The sequence below is a fragment of the Colletotrichum costaricense genome, assembly GCF_030867565.1.
Source record: "Colletotrichum costaricense strain IMI 309622 chromosome Unknown Scaffold_32.1, whole genome shotgun sequence".
In the NCBI taxonomy this organism is placed as follows: Eukaryota; Fungi; Ascomycota; class Sordariomycetes; order Glomerellales; family Glomerellaceae; genus Colletotrichum; species Colletotrichum costaricense.
Window position 1 is genome coordinate 205,302 of NW_026848261.1, and position 12,177 is coordinate 217,478.

The following is a 12,177-nucleotide window of genomic DNA, read 5'->3' on the forward strand; positions in this document are numbered from 1 at the left end:
CAAGCTTTCCGGCTTACAGACAACAGCCAGGTCGAGGACGAAAACGCTCTCTCTTAACTCTTGGCGAGGTGATGTATAGCTCATACCTAAACTTTTCTCCCTTCAACACTTTTCAACACTTACACGAGTGTCTCACGGTCTACTTGAATTCTCCACATTGAATCCGACATCACATTGATCGAGACATTTTTGTTAGCTTGTCAACCCTGGGATCGGCCCTTTTCTCGGCGGGATCCGAGATCTCGCGGAGGGGGGGGGGGGGATAGGGCACTGACAAGCCCGCATAGCAATGGCAAAGCAGCACACCGGGGTCCATGAGCACCAAGCCAACGACTCGCCTGTTCTGGGTCCTTTACATTAAGACGATGAACCTGCGATGCCTACCTAATAACCACACGATTCCAGACCTTTCAGCATACAACCAGTCTTGCCTATGCAAAAAAAAATCTCGCTTAACAGCGGCGGACTAATTCCCCTGGTGAACCGAAATAACAATAAACTCAAAAAAGCTCAAATCATCCTACCCGTCATAAGATCTTAACAGACAAGGTCGCACTCCGTAGGTAACCGGCCATGAACCTTTTTTCTCCCTTCTCTTGTCTTCGACCGAATGATCCGCAATTATCTGCGCAGATCCGGGGGTTTTGGTGCGAATTCTCGCAGGTGGCTTGAGATCCGCGCGACGAAGCTAAGCGGTTCGTGCTACTGCCCAATTCAGGTCAAACCAACCTCACCGGTCGCGGGTGGTGCCGGCTTGAGGCTTGAAGGGGTCTCAGTCTGACATCGCCGTGTCTCTCTTTTTGGATGTGGAACTTTTTTCTCGACTACGGAAGGGTATTGAAGTAAGTCTAGGGAGGGTAGATATGGCTCATCTAGGTGACCAATCAGGTTCTTGAGGTTAGAGATTTGGTGCGATGTTGTCATCGTTGCGGTATAGCTGGATAGACTCTCACAAGCACGAGGAACAGTCAAGGGGGTGTTATACGAAATGGAAAGTGTATATAAGTCACCGAAGAGCCTCGAAGGACTGATGATCATTACCAGAGATCACCAAACACCCATACCTCAACTATCAAACCACAAATATCAGAACACTTCCCACATCTAACCAACCACCTCAAAACCTCATATCAAACAACCTACCAACAATGCAATTCTCCATCAACACCCTCCTCTTCGCCCTCGCTGGCACCCTCAGCCTCGTCAACGCCTCCCCAGCCGGCGTCGCCTCCGGTGACCTCATCACCCCTCGCGAAGCGATCCCGTTCCCCGAGCCCAAGGCCAACTGCTGCTCCTGCGACCTCGAGGACCGCGGCGCCGGAAACTACGTCTGCAAGGTCGCCAAGAAGAGCATCTGCGCCGTGCCGCTCATCGCGTGCCCGCTCGACCCGGCCACCCAGGAGCAGTGCTGCTGCTGTGACCCCAAGACGCCCGCCATGCGCTGCAAGGCGATCCCCAAGGGTAGCGGCTGTATCTGCACCGCTGTCAAGTGCCCTTTCCAGTTTGACATGTCGTTCTTGCCGGCGGGCGCTGTCTGAAGTCTCTACAGATAGAGTTGTGGGAATTTGATGAGATCGTCATGAGACGGGTTCAGGGATGAAGGGCTGGTTGGTGGTTCGGTTCAAGGGAGTCGTTAATGTGCACGATCTTGCGGGGATAACCAGATGAACAGACCAGCTTTTTAGGGGGGATTTAATGAATGTGACGAGAAACTAAAGAATAAATTGTTCCAATGAACTCATTGTTAGTGAACTGATCGATATAAGTGACGTCTTCCGCTGGTGATACGTTCATCTCATGGAGGCTATGGTTTCGGAATGCAAATCTGGCTAAAAGATCTTGGCAGACCACATTGGTTTTCCATAGCTCAGGTATCCCTGCATGATTGCTTTCGAAGGGAGTTTATGAATATTGAACGTGCTGGGGCTCAAGAACTTGCATTTTCGGACAGAGTCCAAAGTCCGCAGCCCGCGGGGTATCCCTCGCCTCATCTCGGCAGATGGAGCAAAACAAACTTTTTCCGTTGTTCGTTGGCATTTGCCTCGACTCGAGGAGGGTCAGCGAGATGAACGAGACGTTGGTTCGGCAGCAGATGGTGATCCACAATCTATTTCCCCGATATCCTTGACAGAACTTTCTTTGGCTAAACTATCTTTGGCCAGGGGTCCTTCGGGTTCACCACCGTACCCTTATCCTGCTATCTTTATCCGTCTTTGGTATTCGAGTAGATTTTGATAACCCCGCGTAACTAACAAGCGACTGCTGACCACAAGCGCGACTAACTTAGACTGAGACGGGGAAAGGAGAGAGGGGGCTTAAGGGACGAAGGACATCAGCGGAGGCGGAGGCGGAGGCGGCGGCGGCGGAGTGAAGGCCGCGGGTTGGTGTAGTGAAGCCGAGCGCGATTGCAAGGTGTGGGGATGATGGTTTGGGATGGCGCTATGCAGGAGCGGAGCTCCGCTATACATGGAGGCATGATAATACGCGTGAGCTTAACGGGTTACTGTATGCGCGTGGAAACTTGGAGATGTCATATAAGAGCGCAATTTCCATATTCAATGTCACAAAACTCAAGCTCAGAGGCATTGGTGATCCAAGACACCCATAGTCTAGTCCCCATCACTCGGCCTTGACAGCTCCCCAACGTCGTTGGAACTCGACTTCTGCTCACTCAGACTTGATCACAAGTAAAGCACACAGATCTCTTGTTATTACCCCAACTTTACTACCCCCTGTCTCCCGTTCTTTGCCCCCCGAACTCACCGCAAGCATGGGTTCTCTCCCCGCACCCCCGGCCCAAGCCGAGTACCAGATCTTGGAGAAGCCAAGCCGAAGCGGAAGAAAGCTCCGCATCGTATGTCTCGGCGGCGGCGCCAGCGCTCTCAACTTAGCCCATGAAATCGATACCTGCAAGACCCTCGACCTGGACCTCGTCTGCTACGAAAAGAACCCTTCCATCGGCGGCACCTGGTATGAGAACCGCTATCCAGGCTGCGGATGCGACATCCCCTCTGTCAACTACCAGTTCTCATGGGCGCCGTCCCCAGAGTGGACGAAATTGTGAGTTTGAGGGTCTTCTTACGTCTCCGGCGTTCGCGTGCGGATACTGACATTGTTTTTGGTAAAGCTACTCGAGTGCTCCGGAGATCCTGCAGTATTTTAAGGACATCGCGGAGAAGTATGATCTCAACAAGTACATCCGCCTCAACCACACCGTGACGGGAGCGTTCTGGAACGAGGGGAAACAGAAGTGGAGCATCCAGATCCAAAAGGCAGACGGCACCACAATCGAAGACTCAGCCGATATCTTTGTCAACGCCAGCGGCGTGCTCAAGTACGTGGCATTCTTCCCTGATTGTTGTATGTCTATGACTAACGCGAAATCTGCAGCAAGTGGAAATGGCCCGCCATCAAAGGCAGAGAAAATTTCAAAGGCAAGATGATGCACAGCGCCAACTGGGATAATAGCATCGATCTTACGGGCAAGAAGGTTGGCGTGATTGGTTCTGGTTCTTCTGCAGTTCAAATCGTTCCCAATATCCAGCCGAGTATGTCTTTTAACAATCCTTACCCAAGATTTCCACAAGAAATCAATCTGACAAGTCTGAAGTCGTCGGTAGTCTGAGTTGTTTCATCAGAAGTTCTTCCTGGGTTGTCGGCGGTTTCGGTCAGCGCTTTGCTGGAAAGAAGGGCAGCAACTTCGAGTGTAAGTCGTCAGGTCACAACCCAGAACTCTTGACAATCTTCTGACGCATGTAACTTCAGACAGCGAAGAACAACACGAGATCCTTCGAAAAGACCCCAAGAAATACCTCGCATACAGGAAGAAGATCGAGTCCGAGTTGAACTCCCGCTTCCGCTTCATTCTCAATGGTTCAAAGGAACAGGCCGATGCCAAAGCGGTAGGTTCTATTCCAGTTTCATCTCCCCAGATCTTTGATTGACAAGTCATAAGTTCGCGGCCGAAGATATGCGCAGCAAGCTCGCCAGCAGGCCGGATCTCCAAGACCTCATCATCCCGAAAGACTTCGCCGTCGGCTGCAGGAGGCCAACTCCTGGAAACGGATACCTCGAGGCGCTCTGCGAAGACAACGTGAACGTCGTCTCTTCAAGTATCCAGGAAATCACACCCAACGGAATGAAGACTGCAGATGGAGTGGAACACGAGTTCGACATTATTGTTTGCGCTACGGGCTTCGACGTTAGCTGGAGGCCGCACTACCCTACGATAGGCCGCGATGGCGTTAGTCTCAGCGAGTACTGGCGGGATACACCAAACACCTATCTCTCCATGACAGTTGCCAACATGCCGAACTACATCAGTCAGTCAACCATCCTCCTCTTGAGTCTAATGCGAGAACTGGGGCTAACATCTGCATCAAAGTCTTCAACGGTCCTTACGGTCCCTACGGCCACGGAAGTTTCCTCCCCATCACCGAAACGGTGGCGAAATACGTGATGCAAATGCTCCACAAGATGTCAGAGGAAGAGATATCCTCCTTCTGCCCAAAGCAGGAGGCCGTCGACGACTTTGCCGAGCACCGGCGCAAGTTCCTGCCGCGTACGGCATGGACCTCACCATGCCGATCCTGGTTCAAGAGCGGCACTGTGGACAAGGAGCCCATGATGTGGCCAGGCTCGCGTATCCAGTTCTTCGAGACAATTGCCACACCGCGCTGGGAGGACTACGATCTCAAGTATACGACGAGCAATCGGTTCGGATACTGGGGCAACGGCTTTGCGCAACGCGAGCAGGATGGCCGAGATTTGACCTGGTACCTTGGACTGATTGATGGCGTTGATGAGCAGCCTGCGCTGCCTGACGAGGATTTTGAGGAGTTTCTCATGAACAAATAGAATGTGGATATAAATACCGTGTTTGAGTAATTGAAATAATTTAACGCACAATCCTTTCCAACAGGTTTGTTATGTTGCCTGCAGGTCAAAGATCAGTGATTCAGCTAATTCGTAGTGACTCTTTTGCAAGCAATTGTTCTGATAATTCTCTTCCTGTTGCGATTGTGACCCAGAGCAATTGCTTGCAAACCGGCGGTCTCTTTGTCCCGTTGAGTGCGAGATGGCTTCAACACAAATATGCGTAGACTTACGAGGCGTCGTAATGAAGCCTAAGTTTTCCAAGCCTCCTCTTTCTGACATCCCTGAACAAAACTTCATATAAGGAGCCTATATAAAGGTTTGGAAAACAACCAAGAACGTGGTTTCTGATCCCATCGAGCGCTTGATGAATCTATCTGCTGTTTTCAAAAGTCGATAAAAAGTGTGTAATGCAATTATTCCAGGCTCAGTCTAATAATGAACTATATCACATGCTTCCCTACGATGTGCGGTATCAAGACTGACTGGCAGCTTGCGGAGTCAAAGCTGACAGGATTGAGTTGGTATCACGCAGTTATTTGGCTCAATCATACACGAGAGATGTAATGTATGGTGTCATAAGGATACGGGGTGGCCGGCTGGTGATGCATGTCCATTCTGTAATAATTCCTGGAGATGGAAAAGACATGTCTGCATTTACCTTTTCAATCTCAATATTCTAGAACATTACAAACTCAAGCCGGCAAGTATCTCAATGATAAAAGTGAGCCAGTGCATCCCTCTATGGCGCTCTCAGACAAGAGTACTTGACACTCCTAAAGAACATATCGGAAGGCAGGCTGCTCAAAATCCGTCAAATCCAAAAACTCAGTTCCTGATTCGATGACCTCCGGCTCCTCCGCCGCCTTCTTATCCCGCCGCTGGTTTTCCCAGATGTTGACAAGCCGAATAGCAACGATGGTGCAGGCGGCAAGGCCATACATGATGGCGACCATGAGCTTGCCGTTGTGATAGTTGGGCGCTTCGTTGGAACGGAAAGTCTGCGGGCCGATCCAGTTACCAGCTCCGTAAGCGAGGATCTGGAGTCCGTTGACAGTGGCCTTCTTCGTGTAGCCGAGAGTGTTGTTTGAGATCATGACCATGACGAGGCACCATGATGAGCCCGCGGCTCCGATGAGGTAGTAGCCGACGAGCAAGGCACCTTGAGCTGAGAGGGGGATGACGATCATCATGATGCCGCCAATCATCGGGATGAGGATGGCGATGAAGGCGAAGAGGGATCGATCCATGAATTTGTCCGAGAGGTACGTGAAGAGGAGCTTGCAGGTAATATCAACAACGCCTGTGGGCATGTTGAGAAGGAGGGACAGGCGGGAGTTGAAGCCAAAAGAGTTGATAATGATGGATCCAAAGGCAGTGATACCTCCGTTGGGGATGTTCATGAGCAGCGAGAAGAGAACGTAGAGGTACGTTCGGGGGTCCTTGAAAGCCTCGTAAAACTGATCCCACTTCCACTTGCGACTTCCGATACCCTGGAAATTGCCACGGATGCGCTCGATGGCAATTGTCTTCTCTCGGTGGTTGAGGAACTTGGCATTGGTTTGGTTGTCGGGCATGAACCACCAACAATAGACGCCAGTGATGACGGTAGGCAAGCCAAGGACCAGGTACAGAACCTTCCAAGTTGCCAGGACTGTGTTATGGGCACCAGAAAGGCCGTAGGCGATGGGACCAAGGGTCAACAGGGCAACACCATTGCAGCTGAGCCAGTAACCCATGCGCTTTGCCTGCTCGTTCTGCTTATACCACGCCGAGGTCAAGATGACGAAAGCTGGTGTCACGGTGGCTTCGAGGGCGCCGAGGAAGAAGCGGACCGAGAGGAGGCCGGCGTAGTTGAAAGCGAAGACGTGGCAGACTAGGACAACACCCCAAAGGATGATGTTGGCCGATGTGTACTTGCCGAGAGGCAGGCGTCGAAGGAGATATGTCGTAGGGAACCTTGAAGTAATCAGCAACATAGTCTTTAGTTCTGAGATGGTAATGAAACTCACTCCCAGAGGAGGTAGCCAGCGTAGAAGATGGAAGAAGCCCAGCTGTACTCCTGACTTTTGGGGTTGAGGCCCGTATCCTCACGAATGCCCATCAACGAGGCATAGTTTAGGGACGTCTTGTCAGCGAATTGAAGAGCATAAATCCACATCAGAAGGGGCAAGATGGCTCTGTCAATCTTCCATAGGACTTTTCGTTCCTCTTCAGGGGTGAAGGTGACTTCCTCTCCATTGGCAAATGCCAGGGCCGGATCAACTTCGCCATGCTTGAGCTTCTCCATGCTGCCGTCCTCGAAGTCGGTATGGGTTCGGATGACATCGCCACCGTCTGGCTGTGCTGTCTTCTTGTTGATTTCAGAAGACATTATTGGGAATTTTGACCGAGTGAGGTACTGATGAACGGTCTCTGTAGTGGGTGTCTGGAGATGCGCTGGTCGAAGACCCTCACGACACAGGACTTCCTCTTGATATGTGAGAGTGAAAGAGAGGGAAGGTCCAAGTAGAGGTCTACCACAAAGTCGAAGAGCCAAAAGTTTTGTCGAGGTTGGCCTGATCAGGTTGGAAGTAGCTAAAAGCAGATGCCAGGAGGTCTCAAGGGGCTGGTTGGGAAAGCTCGGGGTTTATAGGTGTCCTGTGCTGAGCAATAGCAGCAGTAAGTCCTCTCTTTCTCATCTTCATTGAGGCTGATCTTGGAGCGATTGGCATGGGGTGGCCTTTGTGGTAGTAGCAACCCCAGCTACGCTCGACTTGAGCGTGGCTTGGGCTGGTTATCGCTGAGATAGGGGATTTTCACATCAAGGTCGGTCATGCTGCTATCTTGGATCCACCGTCGTCTCATGCATGCCAACGGAGCTCCGCCCCCGCATTTTGAGGTTGGCCCGGTCGACGCAGCGAGCTCCGCAATCTTGGGGTACGACGGGATGAGACATCCATATCCCGGCTGAGTGCCGTTGCCGTTATCTCCGAGTCTTTCCTCGCTCCTTGACACACACTCTAACACATGGCGCTAGATAACATGACAGTTGTCTATGGAGCTAGTATCCAGCTGGATGGATCAGCGGAGCCCCTTTCCCTCTCCCCGGATCCGGGTCAGTAGGTCATGGTTAGCTGGCTTTGTGGGATATGTACACCTAGTCATGTAATTTGGAGTGACGCAAATCCCTATACCAGTAAGCTGTCTGGTGTTACTGGGAAAGGTTTGGGCTATCCGTGATATCTGGTTGTTCAATATTGAACTTTGTAGAGGTATAAGGGGCAGTGAATCGTCAATCATGACAGCAGGAATGATTTCTTGCCTTCGTGCACTATTTTGACAAATTTTCCGTCTGAAGAACGGTCCAAGTGACTGACTTCAAAGACAAATTCATCTAATTAGACTGCCTGCTATTCTCGTTCCAAAAAGGCAATGAGGCTTCGAGCCGAGCTGCACCATAGATTGACGAGCTATCCAATGATTCTCCTGCATACTTCCTAGCGGCCTCCATACGGGACAACGCTGTTTCGATAGTCGGTATTCTTGTACCATGCTCCTCGGCGATCCTCACCGCGTGTCCGGCATCCTTGGCCGCCAGGGACACTGCGAAGCCAGGGGGTGTCCCCAAGGGTGGCGCGTATGCGCCCGTTGTCATGCGCTTCGAGTAGCTCTCGATAACAGGGCCGTACATGTCCCTGATGAACTGTTCCATCTGGCGGGTACCGAGCCCGGTTTTCTCGGCAAAGACTTGCGCTTCGGCGGTCAACTCCTGGAAGCCAATGACAAAGATGTTTCTGTTCCAGAAAGATGTGATTAGTATTGTGGGCAAATTACAATCTCGGACCGATTTGGTCCAACAATGGCCAATAATAAGACGCAAATGCTCACCCTGATATCTTGAGCAAGCTTGATTTACGGACATCTTCGCCCATATCTATTATGCTTTTTCCCATGACACCAACCACAAACGGCCTCAGCTTTTCGATAGCAGTGGGGGGGCCGGCCATGGCAAAGATGAGCTGACCAGCCGCCGCCATAGGGCTAGCTCCAAAGACAGGGGACGCAACGAATGTAGCGCCCACTTTAGCAAGACGTTCGGAGCACCTCGCTGCAGTATCTGGATGGACTGTTGATGTATCAACCCATATCTTGCCTTCGAGTATGGCGCTGCTCCAAGTGTCGAGAGCCTTCGATACAAGACTGTCCAGGACCTCATCGTTTGAGATCTGTGATGGTCAATAAGCAATTGCGGAAATGCCACGAAATTACAAGCACGATTAGAAACTACCATTGTGAATATGACGGATGACTTGAGGACCAAAGTCTCGAAGTCTCGTTCAGGAAGTCCCCCGGCTTCCCGCAGAGATTCACCTCGCGAAAGCGTTCGGTTGCTGTACCGAAGAGGCGGTAGACCCTTCGATGCGAGGTGTTTCTGCAGATTCAGTGCCATGCCAATTCCCATGGACCCCAGACCAAACTAGAGTCACGTGTGAGTGAACAAGGGAATAATAACTATAGTAGGGGAAGTAATACCCATCCAAAATTATCCTGTGCAGCCATGATTTTCTTGGCGTCTGTTTGACGGGGACACAATCAACGTTGACTTTGTGTAGGATATAGCCGGTGGTAAGCCCCTTTAGAAGATTGAAACGACTCGGAAAATTCGGGATTTCACAGACTACTCCAGGTGACAATTCAAGTGCCTCTTGAAAGTGTAGATATACAGTTCGAGATAAGTGGTGGCTGCGGCGGAGCTCCGCAGCAACCCTAGTCCGGGGCAGCGGCCTACTCGCCGCGCGCTAGTCCGCACACCCTTACTCATAAGCCATACCACCTGCCGAGATGACCTCCTCGAGCACCGTTGTCATGAAGGACCCCATTGCCCAAACAGGTCTCCCCTTCCAGAACTGCAATACAGTTTCCATGAAGCGTACCTCGCTCGCCTCCGACGCCATGCCTAATGCGGTAGACTCCCGAACCGAGAGGCGCCGAGTTTGGCCATCAATGTCCTCTTGTCGCTGCAAGACTTCAAGGATGGAATTGAAGACAATGGTAGAGGCCTCAAACCGAGTGCGGACGGTCGGCTGGGTCCCTGACTTCCGTCGCATCTCTCCTGTTGCCCATCGCAGTAATCTCCATATTGCCAGGAGGATCTTGTATGTAGCCACCGTCGCCCACGGCGCTTCTCGCAACGGATCTTGCCTCTCGATGCTTGTCACACTTGACAGGACGTCCATCAGGTCATCAAGGAAGATCAACATCCCGTCATCGCCGGAGTTGTATCTGAGGAGGTTTTGCAACGATCTGCGAGCTCCAACTTGAAGTCCCATGGTGAGATGTGTCGCGGTGGTGAGGCCAGCAACGACGCTATTCTCCACGATACCACCAATCAGAAGATCATCGGGTTTGCAGAGCGCAAGCTTAACAGATAGCGCGATACGCTCAGCAAAGTTCAAGATGTGCCAGTTCGAGCTATCTGCCGCTGCGGTTTGCGTTGTGATGATCTCAGAGACGTATCGTAAAGCTGCACTGACCTGTCGGTTTTGAGATTGAGTGAGAATGTGGTACGCGTTTGGGTCGGCCAAAGCCGGTGGGAGTTGATAGTAGCACCGGGTAAAATCCCTGACGAGTGAATCGAGACTGGTGAGAACGAAGAGTGTTGCCATCGGCGAAGCACGTAGCGCCGCTAAAAGTTGCGGACTCGGTGTGTCCGTCATCAATGATTGCATGGCAAGGTTTAGTGATTTTGTTGTTGGGCAAGTCATGCCAGGCGTGTCGTGAGACCGGGTCAGTCCGACGGTTCGGGGTTCGTCTCCGAGCCGTTGAGCCCATGCTAACGATGTGTCCGCTTCCCATAATGATGAAGCAAGGGGCAGCTCCCAATCGAGCTCGGTGGGAGTGGTAAGCGGGCGAATGTTGCAAGGGGAGAAAATATGAAAGTCGAGAAACAGCAGAGTGTACATGGATAGCTTCATGGACTCCGACTCAACGTATGAAATCCAGTGATCGTGTAATGTCTGTTCTTCCGAGTCTCTGAACCTGGATGTTGACTGGAAAACGTTTTGACGGAGGAGACCGAGGTCTCGGGCGGCCTATTCAGGTCAGGTTAATGAGAAATCAGCCAGCACCTATCAGTATGAACATCTTACGTCTACAATCCATCGCAACATCTTCTTTGATTTGTCGAAGTCAGATGCATTGCCAGTGAAGGCCCCATAGATTATATGCAGGAGCCATGCTTGCATAACCCATGTCCTGCGGATTTCTCTCCAGTCCGCCTCAACCTAGCATAGGTGAGCATAGTACTAAAACAGTCAATGCTTGACTTGATATCGCAGTTCAGACTTACAACTCGCCAAAGTTCATCATGGCCATGATTCCATAGGGTTTGGCTCTTCCGCGTCAAAGATGCCGTTTCCTCCTCAGACACATTCCTAGAAGCATATAGCATGCCAATTGAAACGATGATCTGCTTCGATAACTTGGGTAACTCATTCCCTAGGCTTTGTCGATGCACAAGTGGGAATGATGGATGGAAATTCTCGAAATACGTTGATACGTAAGTTTCTGTTCCGCTCGTCATAATCCTGAGGAATCAGTTAGTTGTGAAATGAGACCGTATCTTTGGATAACCTACTCCGTCACTAGAAGCTCATCCGCGTCAGGCGCTTCTGCAGCTTCTGGTGGGCTGTTTGGGTAGATGGTGTCATCTCCAACTCCAGCGATAACGCCTTCCTGAGAAGTTGAAAAGGGCGAATCATCCTGGTCGTCTGGTGAAAGAGCAGTGTCTTCAAAGGCCGGTGCCGGTTGCTCCGCTCCGTTCTGAATACCGGCGACCATCAACACACGGCTGAACGTGCCTCTACATCTTTCGGCGTGTCTCTTGCACACATCCTTTCTGGTGAACCTGGCTTTACAATTTTCGCATTTGAACGGCCTGCGGCTATCGCTACCATGTCCTGGCAAGTGTGAGCTTCGCAACTTTGAAATTTTGGGGCGGACACATACTTGAGCGTTTATGTCGTTCCAAGTTTTCCTTTGACGTGTCTTAGTCACCGTGATTGAGTGGAGGTTTAAGGATACCTACATTTCTCGTAAATGTCTGCGTGCACTCTGTGCAGGTGAAGGGCCGCGAACTCATCATGGGCGCAATGCTGCTTTTGATGTTCGGGTGGACGTTGAGGACCCCGGCAAACGGAGAAGTAGCTAAAGGGGTGATGGGCCCGTGCGTCTATGCTTATCGATTCGTCTTGTTGCATACTATAACTGAGGGTCTGCCTATTGGCATACTCCTCTACACGAGACTCCTACGCCACACAG

General features: G+C 51.2%; 5 protein-coding genes across 5 annotated transcripts; 2 read left to right on the forward strand and 3 right to left on the reverse strand.

The window, feature by feature from the left end:
- Window positions 1-1,148: 1,148 nt before the first annotated feature.
- Window positions 1,149-1,538, forward strand: CCOS01_16649 (uncharacterized protein; the record flags this gene model as incomplete). The annotated part of the gene is made up of 1 exon (XM_060464785.1): window positions 1,149-1,538. The coding sequence occupies one exon, from the start codon at window positions 1,149-1,151 to the stop codon at window positions 1,536-1,538; it is 390 nt and encodes a 129-aa protein (XP_060304673.1).
- Window positions 1,539-2,671: 1,133 nt separating this feature from the next.
- On the forward strand, window positions 2,672-4,857 carry CCOS01_16650 (steroid monooxygenase; the record flags this gene model as incomplete). The annotated part of the gene is made up of 7 exons (XM_060464786.1): window positions 2,672-3,060; window positions 3,128-3,334; window positions 3,391-3,548; window positions 3,611-3,706; window positions 3,766-3,902; window positions 3,956-4,322; window positions 4,385-4,857. Coding segments are annotated over 7 exons (1,827 nt in total), but the record flags the coding sequence as incomplete, so codon positions are not given.
- A 794-nt stretch (window positions 4,858-5,651) lies between these two features.
- CCOS01_16651 (uncharacterized protein) lies at window positions 5,652-7,249 on the reverse strand (the record flags this gene model as incomplete). Its single annotated transcript, XM_060464787.1, has 2 exons — window positions 5,652-6,834; window positions 6,888-7,249. 2 exons carry the CDS (start codon window positions 7,247-7,249, stop codon window positions 5,652-5,654), a joined length of 1,545 nt encoding a protein of 514 aa, XP_060304675.1.
- Window positions 7,250-8,251: 1,002 nt separating this feature from the next.
- Window positions 8,252-9,417, reverse strand: CCOS01_16652 (uncharacterized protein; the record flags this gene model as incomplete). The annotated part of the gene is made up of 4 exons (XM_060464788.1): window positions 8,252-8,651; window positions 8,746-9,083; window positions 9,146-9,334; window positions 9,391-9,417. 4 exons carry the CDS (start codon window positions 9,415-9,417, stop codon window positions 8,252-8,254), a joined length of 954 nt encoding a protein of 317 aa, XP_060304676.1.
- Window positions 9,418-9,671: 254 nt separating this feature from the next.
- CCOS01_16653 (zinc finger protein ADR1) lies at window positions 9,672-12,001 on the reverse strand (the record flags this gene model as incomplete). The annotated part of the gene is made up of 6 exons (XM_060464789.1): window positions 9,672-10,949; window positions 11,007-11,141; window positions 11,207-11,444; window positions 11,495-11,816; window positions 11,866-11,893; window positions 11,945-12,001. The coding sequence occupies 6 exons, from the start codon at window positions 11,999-12,001 to the stop codon at window positions 9,672-9,674; spliced, it is 2,058 nt and encodes a 685-aa protein (XP_060304677.1).
- Window positions 12,002-12,177: the final 176 nt, after the last annotated feature.